Source organism: Cervus elaphus, chromosome 1 (assembly GCF_910594005.1).
Source record: "Cervus elaphus chromosome 1, mCerEla1.1, whole genome shotgun sequence".
In the NCBI taxonomy this organism is placed as follows: domain Eukaryota; kingdom Metazoa; phylum Chordata; class Mammalia; order Artiodactyla; family Cervidae; genus Cervus; species Cervus elaphus.
In genome coordinates this window covers 51,219,214-51,236,317 of record NC_057815.1, presented here as the reverse complement: position 1 = coordinate 51,236,317, position 17,104 = coordinate 51,219,214, and the positions used below count along the sequence as shown (strand labels likewise).

General features: G+C 38.8%; 1 protein-coding gene across 3 annotated transcripts in view; it reads left to right on the top strand.

Moving 5' to 3' along the window:
- PDE3B (phosphodiesterase 3B) overlaps positions 1–16,187 on the top strand; it is a 175,374-nt gene extending 159,187 nt beyond the window's left edge. Inside the window, exons 14-16 of one of the 3 annotated variants that reach the window (XM_043902486.1) lie at positions 1,335–1,496; positions 4,774–5,029; positions 15,987–16,186. In XM_043902486.1, coding sequence (XP_043758421.1) covers positions 1,335–1,496; positions 4,774–5,029; positions 15,987–16,009 — 441 coding nt within the window. In that variant the 3' untranslated portion in view covers positions 16,010–16,186. Of the gene's footprint in view, positions 1–1,334; positions 1,497–4,773; positions 5,030–6,231; positions 8,605–15,986 lie in introns of those variants that run through there. The other 2 variants (XM_043902477.1, XM_043902491.1) reach the window with 2 other exon arrangements.
- The last annotated feature ends 917 nt before the right edge of the window (positions 16,188–17,104 follow it).

Here is a 17,104-nt window from a genome sequence, read left to right as displayed (position 1 = left end):
AAACAGAAGTTCTTTTTACAGGTGAAAGATGATCTAGCCCAAAACTTTAGAATCTGTGTTCCTCAGAGATACCTATTCTGTAGTCTCAGGAAAATGTCACATGAGTGACACATGGGGAACAGCTTGCAGATCTTAGTTCCCTGAGCAAGGACTGAACCCAGGCCATGGCAGTGAAAGCTCAGAGTCCTAGCCACTGGACTACCAGGGAGCTCCCTAGACTACATACTTTCAATCTAAAGAGCTCGTCTTTCTTTTAACTGTTTTCTGTAGTGGTGGTCTACATAGAAGTTCCTTTAACAAAAGGGGTGGATGCCAGGGAATTCCCAGGAGGTCCAGGTTCAATCTCTGCTAGGAAACTAAGATCCTCAAGTCATGCAGCACAGCCAGGAAAAAGGGAGGGGGGGATGGTGGATGCCAATAAAAATCTAATACTACAGTACAGTTCCAAAGTCACGAATCTGGCCCTTTCACTTTATTTCTTACAAGAGAAATTTGAATTCTTGAAAGGCATGGTAATTTGCCCAATAACAGCCATTTATTTAAATAACAATGTTAGCGTTTACTATGAACTGTGCATTTTTCATTCGTTAATCCTCAGGCAATACGACTAGATTGATATTATTTTCCCTATCATATAGATGAAGAAAGATAGACTCAAAGAGCTCAAGTAATTTTTCCAGCATTACTCAATGATTGGTTAAATCATACTAAGGCAGGATTTAAAACCATAGACATCAGCTTCTAAGACTTGTATTCTTTCAACTATATCATGTTGCCTTTTACAGTTAGATCCTTAAGCATTCCTTTTTGAGACAAAGTAGTTACAATTCTTATATGATTTGCTTTTGCATGTATATTTGCATAAAATATATATTTTATGTCATATATACTAATATGTACAATATATAATATACACAAATTACAAATTTCTGCAGTAATCACAAATATTGAAACTCATGGTTTGTTCTGCTTGTATAATACAGTGCTCTACTTCCATTGAAACAAAGCTGTAAATGACACTTCAAAGAGAAATTTAACCCATAGAGGTACATGTCATGGCACAAACAAAATTAAAAGAAGCACTTAATGAAATTCCTTCCTGTCCAGAGGACAGGAAACAGTTTTAAGATAATTCAGTAAAAAACAAAAGTTGGGGAATTCCCTGGCAGTCCAGTGGTTAGGACTCCATGCTTTCACTGCCAGGGGCGAGGATTCAAACCCTAATCAGGGAACTAAGATACCACAAGCCAAACAGTGCCGCCAAAAATAAACAAAACAAAAAACAGACTCTTGCGCCCTCAGTACCCACAGTAATTCTGTTTTTCCGATGACAGGCCAATGATGTAAATAGTAATGGTATAGAATGGAGGAATGAAAACGATCGCCTCTTGGTGTGCCAAGTGTGCATCAAACTGGCAGATATTAATGGCCCGACCAAAGTTCGAGACTTGCATTTGAGATGGACAGAAGGCATTGTCAATGAATTTTATGAGCAGGTAAGTTGAAACATGGGATTGGTGGGACTTTTAAGAGCTGCCATCTGAAGACACTGCCTTTTGGATTTGGATAGCTACATTAAATACTTGAAATGATTTGCTTTAACCAAAAATGGTTAGAAATTGTTGCATTTGCTCTGGTTTTAATATTGTCTCAGCTCCTTTGCCTTTGTTGCTAAAATTGAAAGACAAAAATTTAAAAAAAGAAATAGCTTATTGCCAATCTGGAGTAGGTTGAATGTACTCCAGTCTAGAGCTAAGGAAAGACTACATTATGATTCCAAGGTCCCTTTCAACCTTGAAAACCTATATAACCTAAGCATAATTTATTTCCAAAAGAAGTTGTTTAGTTGATTCAGTGTATACTTAGACTGTATTTTTAAAGTATCAACCCATTTTCAACTCTGCCATAGAAAGACTGCCTCAGAAACATCAACTGGGTTGATGGGTTATGTAGGATCAAAGTCCTGGCAGAGGGTAAGAAACCAGAACTAGAAATGGGACAGAGTAGATACTTAGTGGCTTTCAAGGTTCTAAGATATAAACATGATCTTTTCTCATGTGTTTTAAAATGTTGTCTTTAAAATAACCCTACTATTTTGCAGTCTTTACCTATTTTTTGTACAATTTTAAGGCTCCCTACACTGTAGAAAAATACTGATTTCCCCACAAGTCCAATGTTACATTATCTCAAATACAAAATAACAAATACATACTCTTAACTGGAATTGTATTCCTTGGGAATCCTTACTAGACCCACTGATCAAGAAAGATAAAGATGTACCAAGTAAAACTTCTAGGTCAGGGCTTTCTCACCATGAGTTGCTACCCCAGTAGGAGTGATGCACTGCACTTAGCTGTTAGACCTTGTCACACCCAGACTGTCCTGAGTGACCAGCAAATGCACCATGTCTTTCACCTACCTTAGCTAAACATCCCAGTAAAATAGTGTATACTCTGCTGTTTACAAGCTAACAAAATACCATACTGTGCAATTATGAAAACAGATTAGTAAAATCTTAGTAATAATCTTAGAATAACTTTCACTGATACATTTGAACTAAATTATGTATAATTTTAAGAAATAAACAGTTATAAATATTTAATTTGTAGATTGCAGTATGTATAGTGGTTTGCATATTCCCATCCTCATTCTCAGAGATAATTGAAGACTGCCTCAGGCTTCAGTTCATGTTCACAAAAGACTTTTATGCTAAGGAAAATTCTGCCTTTATATTATCGGTACAAACAGAAGTAATAAAGTGGTAGAAAATGCCAGTTTTAGAAAATCCACTAATTCAGTGAAAGAAAATGAGATAATTTCATTTAGATGCATTTTATAATATATCTTTAAAGTATAGAGATTAATTCTTACTAAGCAAACTTGGAAGCCATGCCTGAGGTTGAATCCTGGCTCTTCTTTACTAGCATTGTGGCCTTGGGTAAGTTACTTAACCTCTCTGTGCCTCAATTTCCTCATTGAGAAAACAGGAATATTGATGGTACCTACCTCATAAGGTTGCTTTGTGGATTAAGTGAATTAATATATGTCAACAGTTTTCTGACACATAAGTGCTCAATAAACTATTATAATTCCAGGTCACACACACAAAAAAACAATATTTGAGACAGTTTCACTTAATCTTTCTAGGTTTCATTATTGCTGTGTCAAAGGAGAAAAAGGATATACTTGATAACCCTAACACACCATGGTCATGAAGGTTAAATGTATATAGGAAGTCAGCCCTCATCAAAACCATCAGATTTCCTTCTCAGTCTTCTTATACTATTCAACTTTTTCAGATATGGATGTAAATTTCTAACTTTGCTCAACTTTTTACTTTTCTATTAACTTTATTATACTGTCTTTATTTATATTCCTATAGCCAATACATCAGGCTTCTCTGATAGCTCAGTTGGTAAAGAATCCACCTGCAATGCAGGAGACCTTGGTTCAATTCCTGGGTCGGGAAGATCTGCTGGAGAAGGGATAGGCTACCCAACTCCAGTATTCTTGGGCTTCCGTGTGGCTCAGCTTGTAAAGAATCCTCCCGCAACGTGGGAGACATTGGTTTGACCCCTGGGTTGGGAAGATCCTCTGGAAAAGGGAAAGGCTACCCACTCCAGTATTCTGGCCTGGAGAATTCCATGGACGGCATAGTCCACAAGGTTGCAAAAAACCATGCATTACATGCCATGGGCTTAGAAAAGCCAAACTCCTATTTGAAAGTCAAATGTATGAAACTGTAGAATCCTATGGATAAACCCACTTAGATACGTTTTTTTTTTTTTTAAATATTATTAATGTTCATCCTCTCAGGAAACAAAGCCATGTAAGTTTTTAAATCTCGGGACAGTTTCTGGTTGTCTCCTGAGGACTGTGCTGGGTCAGCACAGATACACACTGCTTGCCTGCAGAGCTTGTGCACTGTGGAGAGTGCTCACCCTCCACCAGCGCAGATGCTCGGCACTAAAGTGTTAATGCCGTCACTGCCATTTGAGGACTGCTCAGCGCCGTGCCCAGTGTATCCTGCCTGTCAGCCTACAGCAACCCTGGAGATGATTACTCACGTCTTACACGTGAATCAGGCATAGAGCTTGCCCAGCACCACACAGGTCGTAGGCAGCAAAGGAGGTTCTGAAATCACGTGTGTCTGATCTCCAGCTGTGCTCTCCAGAACCCTGGGGACCATAGATCTCCAGCCAGGCAGTTGGGGCAAATCCTCACCTCAAACACAATTGCTCTACCTCTGTCTGTTTTACATACTGAGTTTTCTGATTTAGATTCATTAAAGGGTTCTGCTGTTACAAAAAAGGGGAGAAGATGTTGAAAAGCATTAGAAAAGTCAACTCTACATTTGAGGTACAACTGCAGCAAAAAAATGTTTCTATTATACCATCTCCCCCAGGGGAAAGAGGATCTGATACTACAGAATTTTGACAATTTATATAGAATTTATATATTCTAGTAATATAATTTTGATTTGTTCTTAACTATTTGCTTAACTTAGTTGAAAAGATGTATATTTTTCTTGCTGCCTGGATATCAACCATACTGGTTGACGGGGGGAGTGAGAATAAAGTCTTGTTTAGGATTTTTCAAATAATAGAAAAAGTTTTATAGTTGGAATGACAGTGATTTTCATTGATACTTCTTTCTAAAAATTATTTTGAGTTAGACTGTTCTTGATTTAAAAAACCTCAAGGTAATTTTAACAACAAAGCTCAGTGGTCCTTTCAACAGTTAAAGATGTACTTTCCTTTTTAATATGATCAGGGAGATGAAGAAGCAAATCTTGGTTTGCCCATCAGTCCCTTCATGGATCGTTCTTCTCCTCAACTAGCAAAACTCCAGGAATCTTTTATCACCCACATAGTGGGTCCCCTGTGTAACTCCTATGACGCTGCTGGTCTGCTACCGGGTCAGTGGATAGAATCAGAAGAGGACGATGATACTGAAAGTTGTTATGAGGAAGAAGATGCTGAAGAATTAGATACAGAGGATGAAGAAATAGAGGACAATCTAAATCCTAGTAAGAATATAGGGATACTGTCATTTCGTTAATGTTATTAATTGCAAATGTCCATTTAATTTGGATTGGGTCTTTCCTTTTAAAGATACAGTAGTGATATCTTAAGTAAGTACTATCTAAGTGTGCAGACTGAATAATCTCATTTTGAGTAGCTACTGCTTGGGTACCATGTGAATGCGATCATACAAGCATTCTGAGTTAAAGCAGCATCTCTGGAGATGTTGTCCTCCAGCCAGTGTTCTTCGGCAGGCTCTGCCTGTGCACGCATGATGGAGCAGTTGCCAAATCTGAACTTCGGTGAGGTGGCTGGTCCCAAGGACTAGTCCTCCTTTGCCTAACCCCTTCTCACACCATGCACCCCTGTCAACATACCCTTCATATAGACTTGGGAATAGTTCACTCAACCCAGTTGGGAGAAGAGGAAAATACATACTCTCTTAACTCTGAGGAAAACCAACTTTATGGCTTTATGGCATTATGGCTTTAAACTACCAAATTGTAATGCATAGTTTTTCTATATAAAGCAATATAAAGCAATGAGTATAAATGGAAAATGAAAAAGACATTGTTACCTTTGCAACTATAAATTAGTTATTTGCTCTTTAAAGTAGGATTTAAATTATATCTAGCTGGTTTTTTTGTTTCCCAAGCATACTATATAAATCAGAACAGATAAGATAGCGTGGAACAAGATAGTAAAAGAACTTTCCCCCACCCTATCTTGTATTCAGGAGTAGCATAGTGAAGAGTGATTGTATGGCATTACCATCTGATGTCATCTTGGGAAATTTGACTTCTAAAAATTATTTATACTCAACCAAAATTTTGACAATTGTGTTTAATTGAACACATTTAAAAAAATCCCTTAGAAGGATGGTTTTTAACCTTGCATTGTTATTTATCATTTGAAATTTCAATACTAGCCTTTCTCCCCACAACTCCCACCCCCCACCATCTTCCCTCATGCCCTATTTTTATCCATAACACTTAACACTAACTAACACACAAGTGTCTTGCTTCTTTGCTTATCTAGGTCTTCCCACTAGAAAGAGAGCCCCATGATGCAGAGATTATTTTAATCTTAATATAACTTTAACCCCAGTGCTTAAATAAATGCCTGGGATGTAACAGGCGCTCGGATATTTATTGAATAATTGAATCATATTGCTATGATTAGAATACACATGTGTTAAATTTCACAGAACCACAAAGACGGAAAGGCAGACGGCAAATATTTTGTCAGCTAATGCACCATCTTACCGAAAACCACAAGATATGGAAGGAAATCATAGAGGAAGAAGAGAAATGTAAAGCTGATGGGAATAAACTGCAGGTGGAGAATTCTTCCTTACCTCAAGGAGATGAGATTCAGGTCATTGAAGAAGCAGATGAAGAGGAAGAGAGACAGTTGGAATAAAAGAAAAGGCATGGTGAAGAAGCGCCTTGGGCCGTGCCTTATGTCGATGTCATTGCCCAGTGCTCACCACACTGACTTGGAACTGACTGCTCCTAGGTGGACAGGCCCTAACACTGTGAGAGGATCCTTGCGTGCCAGCATTTCCCACTCCCATGCACTTTTTCACCACATGGACGAAAAGTATCCTTAAGAGCTTGGTTTCAGTTGACTTGTATTGCCAAGCCCATACTCAAGTGCTTTTATTGGTGTATAAATACTTTGTCCTAATACTGCTTTGCTGAGTAAAGGCTTTTATTGTTCATGAGGCAGGAGCTGTACCTAAAAACTCAACTAATTCACTGTAGTTTCCTAAGTGGCCAACTTTCTGCTTTCTTAAAGACGTGATTTTAAAAAAAGAAAAAAACAACAAGGGAGTTCCCTGGCGGTCCCCCTGGTTAGGACTCGGCGCCTTCACTGCTGTGACCCAGGTTTAATCTCTGGTTGAGCTCAGTCCCTGGTCAGGGAACTAAGATCCTGCAAGCCGCAGAGCACAGCCAGAAACAAACAAACAAAAAACCCCAAAACAAAAAGCCCCACAAAACAGGATTCATATTGTATTTCCAGATGTGTCTTTTATGTCTTTGACTGTTTCGGGGGGTGGGGGGAGGAGCAGTCTCTGTCTATCTAAAAAGAGAAATCCAGTGTTGCCTTTCTGAGGGGTCTGTTTAATGCAGCACACTTCAGTGTTCTCCAGCTAGGTGTATCCATGAAGGACTGAGTAACCTTTGTTACATTTAACAAAACCCAGGTGCATCAATTTTTGATGCTTTTTACTGTTTTGCTTTTTACATCTACTACTAGGTGTATGTTCTTTCTCAGAGTATTCAGGTTTGCCATGGACATCAGAAGTCTGAATTCCAGTCTTATCAACTTTCTATTCCATGGTTGAATTTTAAAGCTGTTTAGGTTTAACAATGAAGGAATTTTATTTAGTCAAAACTGTTCTTATTTTTACTCTTGCTCAGGATTAGTATTTGTAAACATTAAGTTTAATATAAACACAAATTTGTCAGAAGAAAAACAAAAACCTGTCCTAATATTGATGTTAACCTTTTATGAAACGAGCATTATTCTGTCTTCTGGAATTTGAGACTAATTAAAGCCAAGGAAAAGGAGATGTCTGTCTTTTGCCTTACTACAAAAATCAGATGCAGTTAATCATATCAAAGATAAAGAAGAAATGAAATAGTGTGTGCTCTAAAGGTCACATGTTGAATAAGTAATTGAATATGTGCTTAATCTTTAGATCCCTATCTTGGGTGTCATGTGTTTAGTTACTGTAAAACCCATGTTCATCTTTCTGTTAATTTCCTTCTGCCTTGAGACTACATGACAGAAATGACCTGTGACTACTCAGTACATCTGGAGCCCAACTACAAGTCTAGTTTCTGAGATAAAGTAAATGATGGGAGTACTTATTTAATTTTTATATTAAAAGCATTAAATATTTTGGTAATATCATTTACACAAAAGCACATTAAGATAATTAAATGAACCATATTTATGATGTTTATAAACCTGTTAGGGTCCAGATATATACCCTAGTTGTGAAAAATTTTTGAATATATAAAGTGCAGCCAGAAGGATGGCAAGATGGTAGGCCAATATTTTCCATTATTCTTAGAGACCATATTATATTTTGCATCCATGTGGCTTTGGAAAATAAGTTGTGTAGCATTTTTCATTTTCCAAGATAATTCCTTTTTTAAAATTAATTTTTATTAGTGTATGGTTGATTTATAGTGGTGTGTTAGTTTCTGCTGTATGGCAAAGTGAGTCAGTTATACATATACCCACTCTTTTAGATTCTGTTCCCATATAGGTCATTACAGAGTATTGAATAGAATTTCCTGTGCAAGGTAATTCCTTTAAAGTATGATGTCAGCAAGCAATTTCTTAACTATCTAGATTATATAGCTTATCTGAAAGATATCAGTTAAAGACCCATGGAAGTGTTGGAAGTTTTGATCCTGTATAATATCAAAATATTTAATGAATCACTAAGCTTTATTTATTAGATACTTTGAGTGCTGAACTCCTTCCTACTATTTTTGCTACCATTGTCACATCATTGTAAGCTGGTCCCTCATTACTGAGTAATAAAATTTTATCTAATTTATTGAGTTTGCCCTTACAGTGTATATATCCTTTGCTTCTGTTTCTCTAGAGTATATTTTCTATCCTGCAGAAATATATTTCTGCTACTGCAAAGTACATAGATATATATATAAATTCACACACATGCATATGTACATAATGAGACAAATTTCCTTACTATTTTACTAAAACATTGTATTGGGTTTTTTAATGTATATTTTCTCAAAAGCATATTTTTATGCTATTAAACGATATTACTGAAAACTCATTTAAGTTAACAATTATTTAACCTTTACTAAGTAATTGACATTTATTAAAATAACCCAAATACTAAAAAGTATTCTTCCTGAAACTTAAATTCGTAAATTGTAAGAAATGAATGTGAGTGTATGTTAAGTATAAACAGCACTAGTAGATGGAATCTTACTTGAGAAATTACAGCCAGTCATATTGCAGGTCTTATTTTGGTTATTAATGAATGAGACTAATTTTTTTAACTAGAATCATTTTCATCATGAATTTGCTGTTTTAAGTCACTGGTCTTATAAATAATCTTGTAGTGCTATAATATCCCTGTGTTTACTGACATTTTTCTCCATAAAAGGCTACTTTTTAAAGTTACTTCATAATTTGAAGACTGTTCTCCTGCTCTTCTCACTCTGCTGATGCTGTTGGATTTTTCTACTTATTTTTATAAGAATCCTAGGAATTCTGGCACTGCTTCAGTCTCTGTCTATATTGCATCATCTCATAGGAAGAACCTTCACAAAAGAGATGAGTGGAGCCAACCCTTTCTTTACTGGAGCTGCCAGGCCAGTCAGCAGCTCTAGAGGGTGTGTGTTTGCGGGGAAGGGGGCAGTGACTGTTTTGTGGAGCAGGGATGAAAGTGTCCCAGAGATTTTAATGCTGAGAACTGAAGACTTCATGAGTTGGCTCGGAGGTGATGCCTTGTGGACAGAGAATAATAGCGTGTGTAGAGGCCAGGAGAAGAGAAAGCATACCCACCTTGGAGGAGCCAAGAGATTTAGGGTAGCTGGGACTCAAGGGTGCAAGAAGGAATGGTATAGAAAGGTGGTTAATGAAAGGCCTTTTAAAGCACAACAGGACACTTAATTTTCCCCCATTTTCAATTTTTCAACTTTTCCCCTTTTCCCTTTGGGATAAGTTTAATCTGTAAGTGACAATTAGATTCACATTTTGTGAGGATCATTCAACTAACATACCATGTTGAATGGAAGAGTAAGATTAGACATGGGGAGACCTCAGTGATCTAGATAGACTAGGATGGGTTGTAGGACAACAGCAAAGCAAATGGACTTGAGATTTAAAACATAGAATCAATTTGCCCCAATTAATTGGATGTGATGGTAAGAAAGATGATGAGAGTGACTTTCAGGTTTCTGATCTGGACGACTGTCAGTGTCATTCACTGAGGTAGGGTATGCCCGAGAAGGAGATTTTGGATATGATACGTGTTCTGTGAGGTGTGTATGTGTTCTGTTGGTTCTGTCTCTCTCTCTCTGGGGAACTTTGACAAAATTGCCAAACACAAGGAAACAAATATAAGAAAGAATAGCAGAAATAGCAGATTTAGACTTCCCAGTATCTTCAGATTATACATCACATTATCAAAAACAATACAAAATAATGATGTATGAAATGTTTAAGGAAAAAAAAAATGGATTGACAAAGGTGAACAATCAGTAAGAAATTTTAAAACCATTCAAACTTCTCAGTACCAACAATGGAAACCAGAAAAGACTACATTATCTTCTCATACTCACGATGTGTTAGGTGTTAGTGATAACTTCAATATGTAATTTTAAAAAATATGTAAGATACTTATATCACAATCCTTATAATGTAGGTATATTTTTGTCACAACCCTCATAATGTAGGTATATTTTTGTCACAACCTTTATAGATATTATTATCTGTTTTGTAGGGAGGAAATTCACCAGGTACATAAAACAAATGTACTTATCTGTTAGTCTCAAAGATGCATAAATCAAAAGTTGGTAGAACTAGAGAAAACTGACAAATCTACAACTCAAGCAGGAGACTTAACGGTAAGTTAAATAGACCAGAAGTTAGTAAAAATACAAATAGCACAATGAACAGTCTTGATTTGTTGGACATACCCTGAACCTCAAATCCAACAAAGAATATTTTCTTAAATGTTGAAGGAACATTTATAAAAGTTGACCACAGGAACTGTATTCAAAATACCCTTAATAAACCCTAATGGAAAAGAAAAAGGTTGACTACATGCTTGTCTATAAAACAAGTTTCAATAAATTTCAAATATGTATCAAACAAACCATGTTCCCTGATCACAAAACAATTAGTTATAAATAGCAAAGAACTCTGAAAATTATGAATGCTGGATAGATTTAAGAAATTGCTCCTAAATAACTTCAGAGTCAAAAATGCTAATAGTAGGGCGCTAGTCCTAAACAATCTGCCTGCCAACGCAGGAGACGCAAGAGATGTGGAGTTCGATCCCTGGATCTGGAAGATCCCCTGGAGAAGGAAATAGCAACCCACTCCAGTATTCTTGCCTGGAAAATTCCATGGGCAGAGGAGCCTGGCGGGCTGCAGTGCTTGGGGTCATGAAGAGTCAGACACGGCTGGGCACACACATGCACCCATTTCACAGGTGAGGAAAATAAGACTTGCCAGAGGCCACATGACTAGAAAGTGAAAGAAGAGGACAAATGGGAAAATTGGCAAGGAACTCGAGAGAGAAAAGTTATGGCCCTTTCTCACTAATGTAGGTAGATGACCTTTCCCTCTTGGCCTGTTGCTACAACTGAGAACCTGGCTCTGGAGAGGTCCTTCGCGTTCTCTACTATGAAATGTTCTCATTTCCGTTCATAGCCTTTCACAGCCTCTTCACCTGGGAAGCTTTCTAAACCCGATGCCCAGGCCCAAACCAGACTAGTTCAATCAGAATGTGGAGAAAAGGGTGGAACTTGGGTGTCGGCATTTTGCAAAAGTCCCATGAGATTCCAGTGAGCATCCAAGGTTGAGAACCAATAGACTAGAAGTGCTGGAGGGGCAGGCATGAAGGAGGAACACCCAGATCTGCCTTACTCTGCCTGTCACCCCCACCATCATACTCTATCAGCTGCCCCTCAGGTGCCTCCTCCCTGTCCTACGGCCGGCCGCTGCTGAAGCTCCTGTCCGGACACACCCCTTAACTGCTTCCCTGACATTTGCTGTCCCCTTCTGTTGACAGCCCAAATGGATTCTGCAGGTTGAATATTCACAGCCAGGAATTCCTAAGCATTCCTGTGGTTAGGACTCTGTGCTTCCACGCTGGCGGTATGGGCTGGATTCTTGGTCGGGAATCCTGTAAGCTTGGAGGTGTGTGTTGGGGGGAGAAAAACAGGAAAAAAAAAATTCACGGTCATCTCTAGCTGCCCTGGGATTAGTCTGTCAGACGATGGCAGAAACTGCTCTTTCTCCTGATTCTAATGGAATAATTTATAGTAAATGGTCTCCTAAGAAGCCCAGTCTCCTTAGACAAATGGAGGTGAGCAAGGGCTGCCTCTAATGGGATGGAGGACCAGAAACAAGCTGTCCAAATGCAATGGGTGTTGAAGCAGCTGCTGTATTAAGTGAAAGACACTGAAGACTTCAAATCCTTCTTGTTAACTAGACACTCCGGGTGAGGAGGTGCAGCAAAGAGCCCCACAGAACCCAGGCTTCAGGCTCCAGGGTGGGATTTCTAATTAGAAAAGGCCCCAGGGGAGGTGATGTTGGGAGCAGAGGTCCCAGTTCCATTTACTTCCTACATCCTTCCTTTGCCCCTTCTTCCCACCCTCACCCCTGCTCTGCCCTAGTGTCTGAAAAGATTTCTTGGAGTCTTATTCTTACTCAGTTTAAGGGGGAATTTGTTCCAAACCCCTCCTCTGGGCTCCAGTGTCCTCCACTCGAGTGTAAGAGCAGCCGAGATTACGATGCCTGATACCTGCTGGCACTGTTCCATTCTGGGAACCAGGACTCTCAGGAGTCACTTATCAGGAAATATTTGTCATGCCCATAACCTTTCCCATCAAGAGGGATGCTGCTCAGCATTGTTTATCCATTATTAATTCACTCAACAAATATTTATTTTCAACACCAACAAGGTGAATCTCATGTTTCTTCTACAAGTAGTGTACAGCCCAAGGGCAGAAAGAAGTATGTGCACTCACTGGAGCTGTAGCTCAAATGCTACACAGAGATGTCACTGACAAAAATCCCTCGTCAATATGCTCAAGTTCATGTTCATTTGATCAGGGCAACCACATGGATTTAGAAAAGGCAGAGGAACCAGAGATCAAATTGCCAACATCCATTGGATCATCGAAAAAGCAAGAGAGTTCCAGAAAAACATCTACTTCTGCTTTATTGACTATACCAAAGCCTTTGACTTTGTAGACCACAACAAACTGGAAAATTCTTAAAGAGATGGAAATAGCAGATCACCTGACCTGCCTCTTGAGAAATCTGCATGCAGGTCAGGAAGCAACAGTTAGAACTGGACATGAAACAGCAGACTGGTTCCAAATAGGAAAAGGAGTACGTCAAAGCTGTATATTGTCACCCTGCTTATTTAACTTATATGCAGAGTACATCATGAGAAACGCTGTGCTGGAAGAAGCACAAGCTGGAATCAAGATTGCTGGGAGAAATATCAGTAATCTCAGATATGCAGATGACACCACCCTTATGACAGAGAGTGAAGAAGAACTAAAGAGCCTCTTGATGAAAGTGCAAGAGGAGAGTGAAAAAGTTGACTTAAAGCTCAACATTCAGAAAACTAAGATCATGGCATCTGGTCCCATCACTTCATGGCAAATAGATGGGGAAACAATGGAAACAGTGGCAGACTTTATTTTGGGGGGCTCCAAAATCACTGCAGATGGTGACTGCAGCCATGAAATCAAAAGACGATTGCTGCTTGGAAAAAAAGCTATGACCAACTTAAACAGCATATTAAAAAACAGAGACATTACTTTGCTTACAAAGGTCTGTCTAGTCAAAGCTATGGTTTTTCCAGTAGTCATGCATAGATGTGACAGTTGGACTATAAAGAAAGCTGAGGGCCGAAGAATTGATGCTTTTGAACTGTGGTGTTGGAGAAGACTCTTGAGAGTCCCTTGGACTGCAAGGAGATCCAACCAGTTAATCCTAAAGGAAATCAGTCCTGAATATTGATGAGAAGGACTGATGCTGAAGCTGAAACTCCAATACTTTGGCCACCTGATGGGAAGAACTGACTCATTTGAAAAGACCCTGATGCTGGGAAAGATTGAAGGTGGGAGGGGAAGGGGATGACAGAGGATGAGATGGTTGGATGGCACCACCGACTCAATGGACATGGGTTTGAGTAAACTCTGGGAGTTGGTGATAGACAGGGAGGCCTGGTGTGCTGCAGTCCATGGGGTTGCAAAAAAAAAAAAAAAAGTCAGACATGACTGAGCGACTGAACTGAACTGACTGAATGAATCATTATTTGCAGTATGTAAGGAGACTTCTGGAAGGAAAAAGTTAGACTGTGGTCATTCCCCTGGTTGATGTGATGATTATTTTGCACTTATACAAATATCTAATTGTTATGTTGCACTCATGAACCAAATATGCCAACTATGGCTAAAAAAAAAAAAAACCTAGTAAGCGGTGAGGGGAACCTAGTATTATAGACACAGACACTTTCTGCTTATGTGTGCCAGACTAATTTCTAGACCCCCATCTGCTGGCAGACATTGGACACTTACACTGTATACATAGATTACACTGAATACCACTTACACTGAATACATCGATTTCAGAAATGGACAGGACTGAGTTTGCCTGTGAAGGTCCACCTGTTATAGCTGAACTTGGCAGGAAAAGGTAGACAGTAATACCTGCAACGCCTTAACGTTCTGAAGACAACACTGAGACAATTTAGGGATTGAATGAGAGATAGAAAACAGAAAAGTCTGACTGCCTACCTTTCCTTTCTGGAAAACATTCTGTCTCCAGTGGTTTAGACCACCTTTTTGTAACCATATGACCTCTGGCCACAGTTGACTGATGCACCAAATCCAAATTCTAACCCACAGATTAAGCTTAGTCCCTCACATTCCTCCTCAAGAATTTGGACTAGTAAGGAACTATCAGATAAGCGATGCTGGACTAAAAGGTCATTGCAATGGGTCTAATGGGTCTAATTCATATGTTGAAACCTAATCCTTAGTGTGAAGGTGTTTGGAAGTGGGCCTTTGGGAGGCAGTTAGGCCAAGAGGGCTATTATGCACACAGAAGGATTAACATCAGAAGTTGAATAATGGGAAATTCCCTGGCAGTCCAGTGGTTATGACTGCCATGGGCCCAGGGTTCAATCTCTACTCAGGGAACTAAGATCCCACAAGCTGCTTGGTGCACCCCCTCAAAAAATTTTTTTTATTAATGTAATTAAGCACATTAACCAATTAAAGGAGAAGAAAGAATTACTACCTTGATAAATGCAAAAAATAATAAAAGTCAATCATTTAAGAAAAAGAAAAAGAATGAAAAAAGAATGTATGAATGGAAGAGAGGGAAAAAATATAAACCTAAAATGTAAGTTTGGGGGGTATGCACAAAAGAAATGATAGTGTCCCATATTTAACAATGAAATGTTAGTCATTCCCTTTAAACAGACAAGAATGCTCACCATCACTGTTCATCAGCACTCTACTGGAGGTTCTAACCAAAAAAAAAATCCATAAAAACTGGAAAGGACAAAACATACTAGTCATTATTTATAGACGATATTACTGTCTAATAGGGAATCCCAAAGAATTGAGAAAAAGAATTAAATTTTTCAAAATAGAAAGTTTAGCACTATTGTCATATACTATCGATATACAAATTTCTACTGCATTTTTCCCCAGCAGCTCAGATGGTACAGAATCTGCCTGCAATGCAGGAGACCAAGGTTCATCTCTGGGCTGGGAAGATTCCCTGGAGAGGGAAATGGCAAGAATACTGGAGTGGGTTGCCTGGAGAATTCCATGGACAGAGGAGCCTGGTGGGCTACAGTCTGTGGGGTTGCAAAGAGTCGGCCACAACTGAGTGACTAACACTTTCATTGCATTTTCAGAGACCAGCATCAAATTCTGCTGTCACCAGTTTCAGCTTGGAAATGATCCCCAAGTTCAGGGTCCCAGACACACTTTAATTCTCTTGAGGCTTCACACATAGTCAAAAGTCCCAGCTGGCAGGGGGGCGGGGGAGGAGGAAGGAGGCGGGGGGGTGGGGGTCCTTGCTTTTTCAAAGGAAAGCTTTTAAAGAGGATATTCACAGTTAAATGTCATCAGGAAGACAGACAGTCTAAGTGGAGATCTAGTTGCTAATGCTTTGTCTCGATCTATTTTCCCTTAATAGGCGTTTCAGTATCATCACCCTGAATGAAGACAAAGAAGATCCAAAAAGATATAAAATATCCACCATTAAGAAGACTTAGTATGATTCATTGCATTTAAGTTCAAATAACTGCGTTCAGAAAAGGATAAATGGAGAAGGGCTGATTTAATAAACCCTCTCATGATAACAGCCCTGGGAGCTGTTGTCAATTACCTATGTTCCTCTGGTTAAGGAAAAAAATAAAAAAGCAAAAAGTGTCTTAACTTGCATTCCTCATATACTGTCTGCATCCACCCCATTCTGAAAGAGCCAGATAAAATAAATGGAACATTGGTAAATTAAAAGTCCAGAGACGAGTGATAAGAGCCAAATCAGATAAAGAACCTATGATATTTTAGCCGGGAGAAGCAAAGATTCACAGGGGAACCAAAGTGGAAGCTTTCTTTCAATGTTTAAAGATGATGGGGATCGGGGGAGACATGTTCAAATACCCATGAGACCAGACAGAACGTCCAAATGATGACATGAACTTCGATAGTGTGGAATTTGTATACATCATGTAAAAAAACACAGTTCAGCTCTAATTGTTTTTTGCTATTCAAAATGCCAGCCCAGCATTGATGGAATGTCACTTCTTTTTTTTTTTTTAAAGAAAAGCTGAAAATATGGATATCACAAGAAATCTAGATTTTTTTTTTTAAAAAAAATGTATTACGAGAAATCTAGATTTTTTTTAAATGTCAAACTTAAGTTTATTTTTTTAATCAAACCTAAAAAAAAACATTCTGGAACAAACTTCTATGTAGGAGTGTGGTTTCCCCCACATCACCAATGAGCAATTCTCCGACAGCACCTCGGTGTCCTACAATTCAACTCTGACACTGTTTACCCAGAGACAGCATCAAATCCCACAAGCTGAGTGCTCAGTCCCACAAAACAGCTCCCCCTCAAATGCCAGTCTCAAGTCCATGTTGTTACCTGTACTTCTGACCAACCAGCTATAATCCAGACTCCCACAACCCTCTCTCTCCTTGGATTCAATTTGCTAGACCAGCTCACAGAACTTAGAAAACCAATTTACTCACCAGACGGAGTGGCTTATTACTGAAGATATTAAAACATAGGAGCCAACAGCCAGA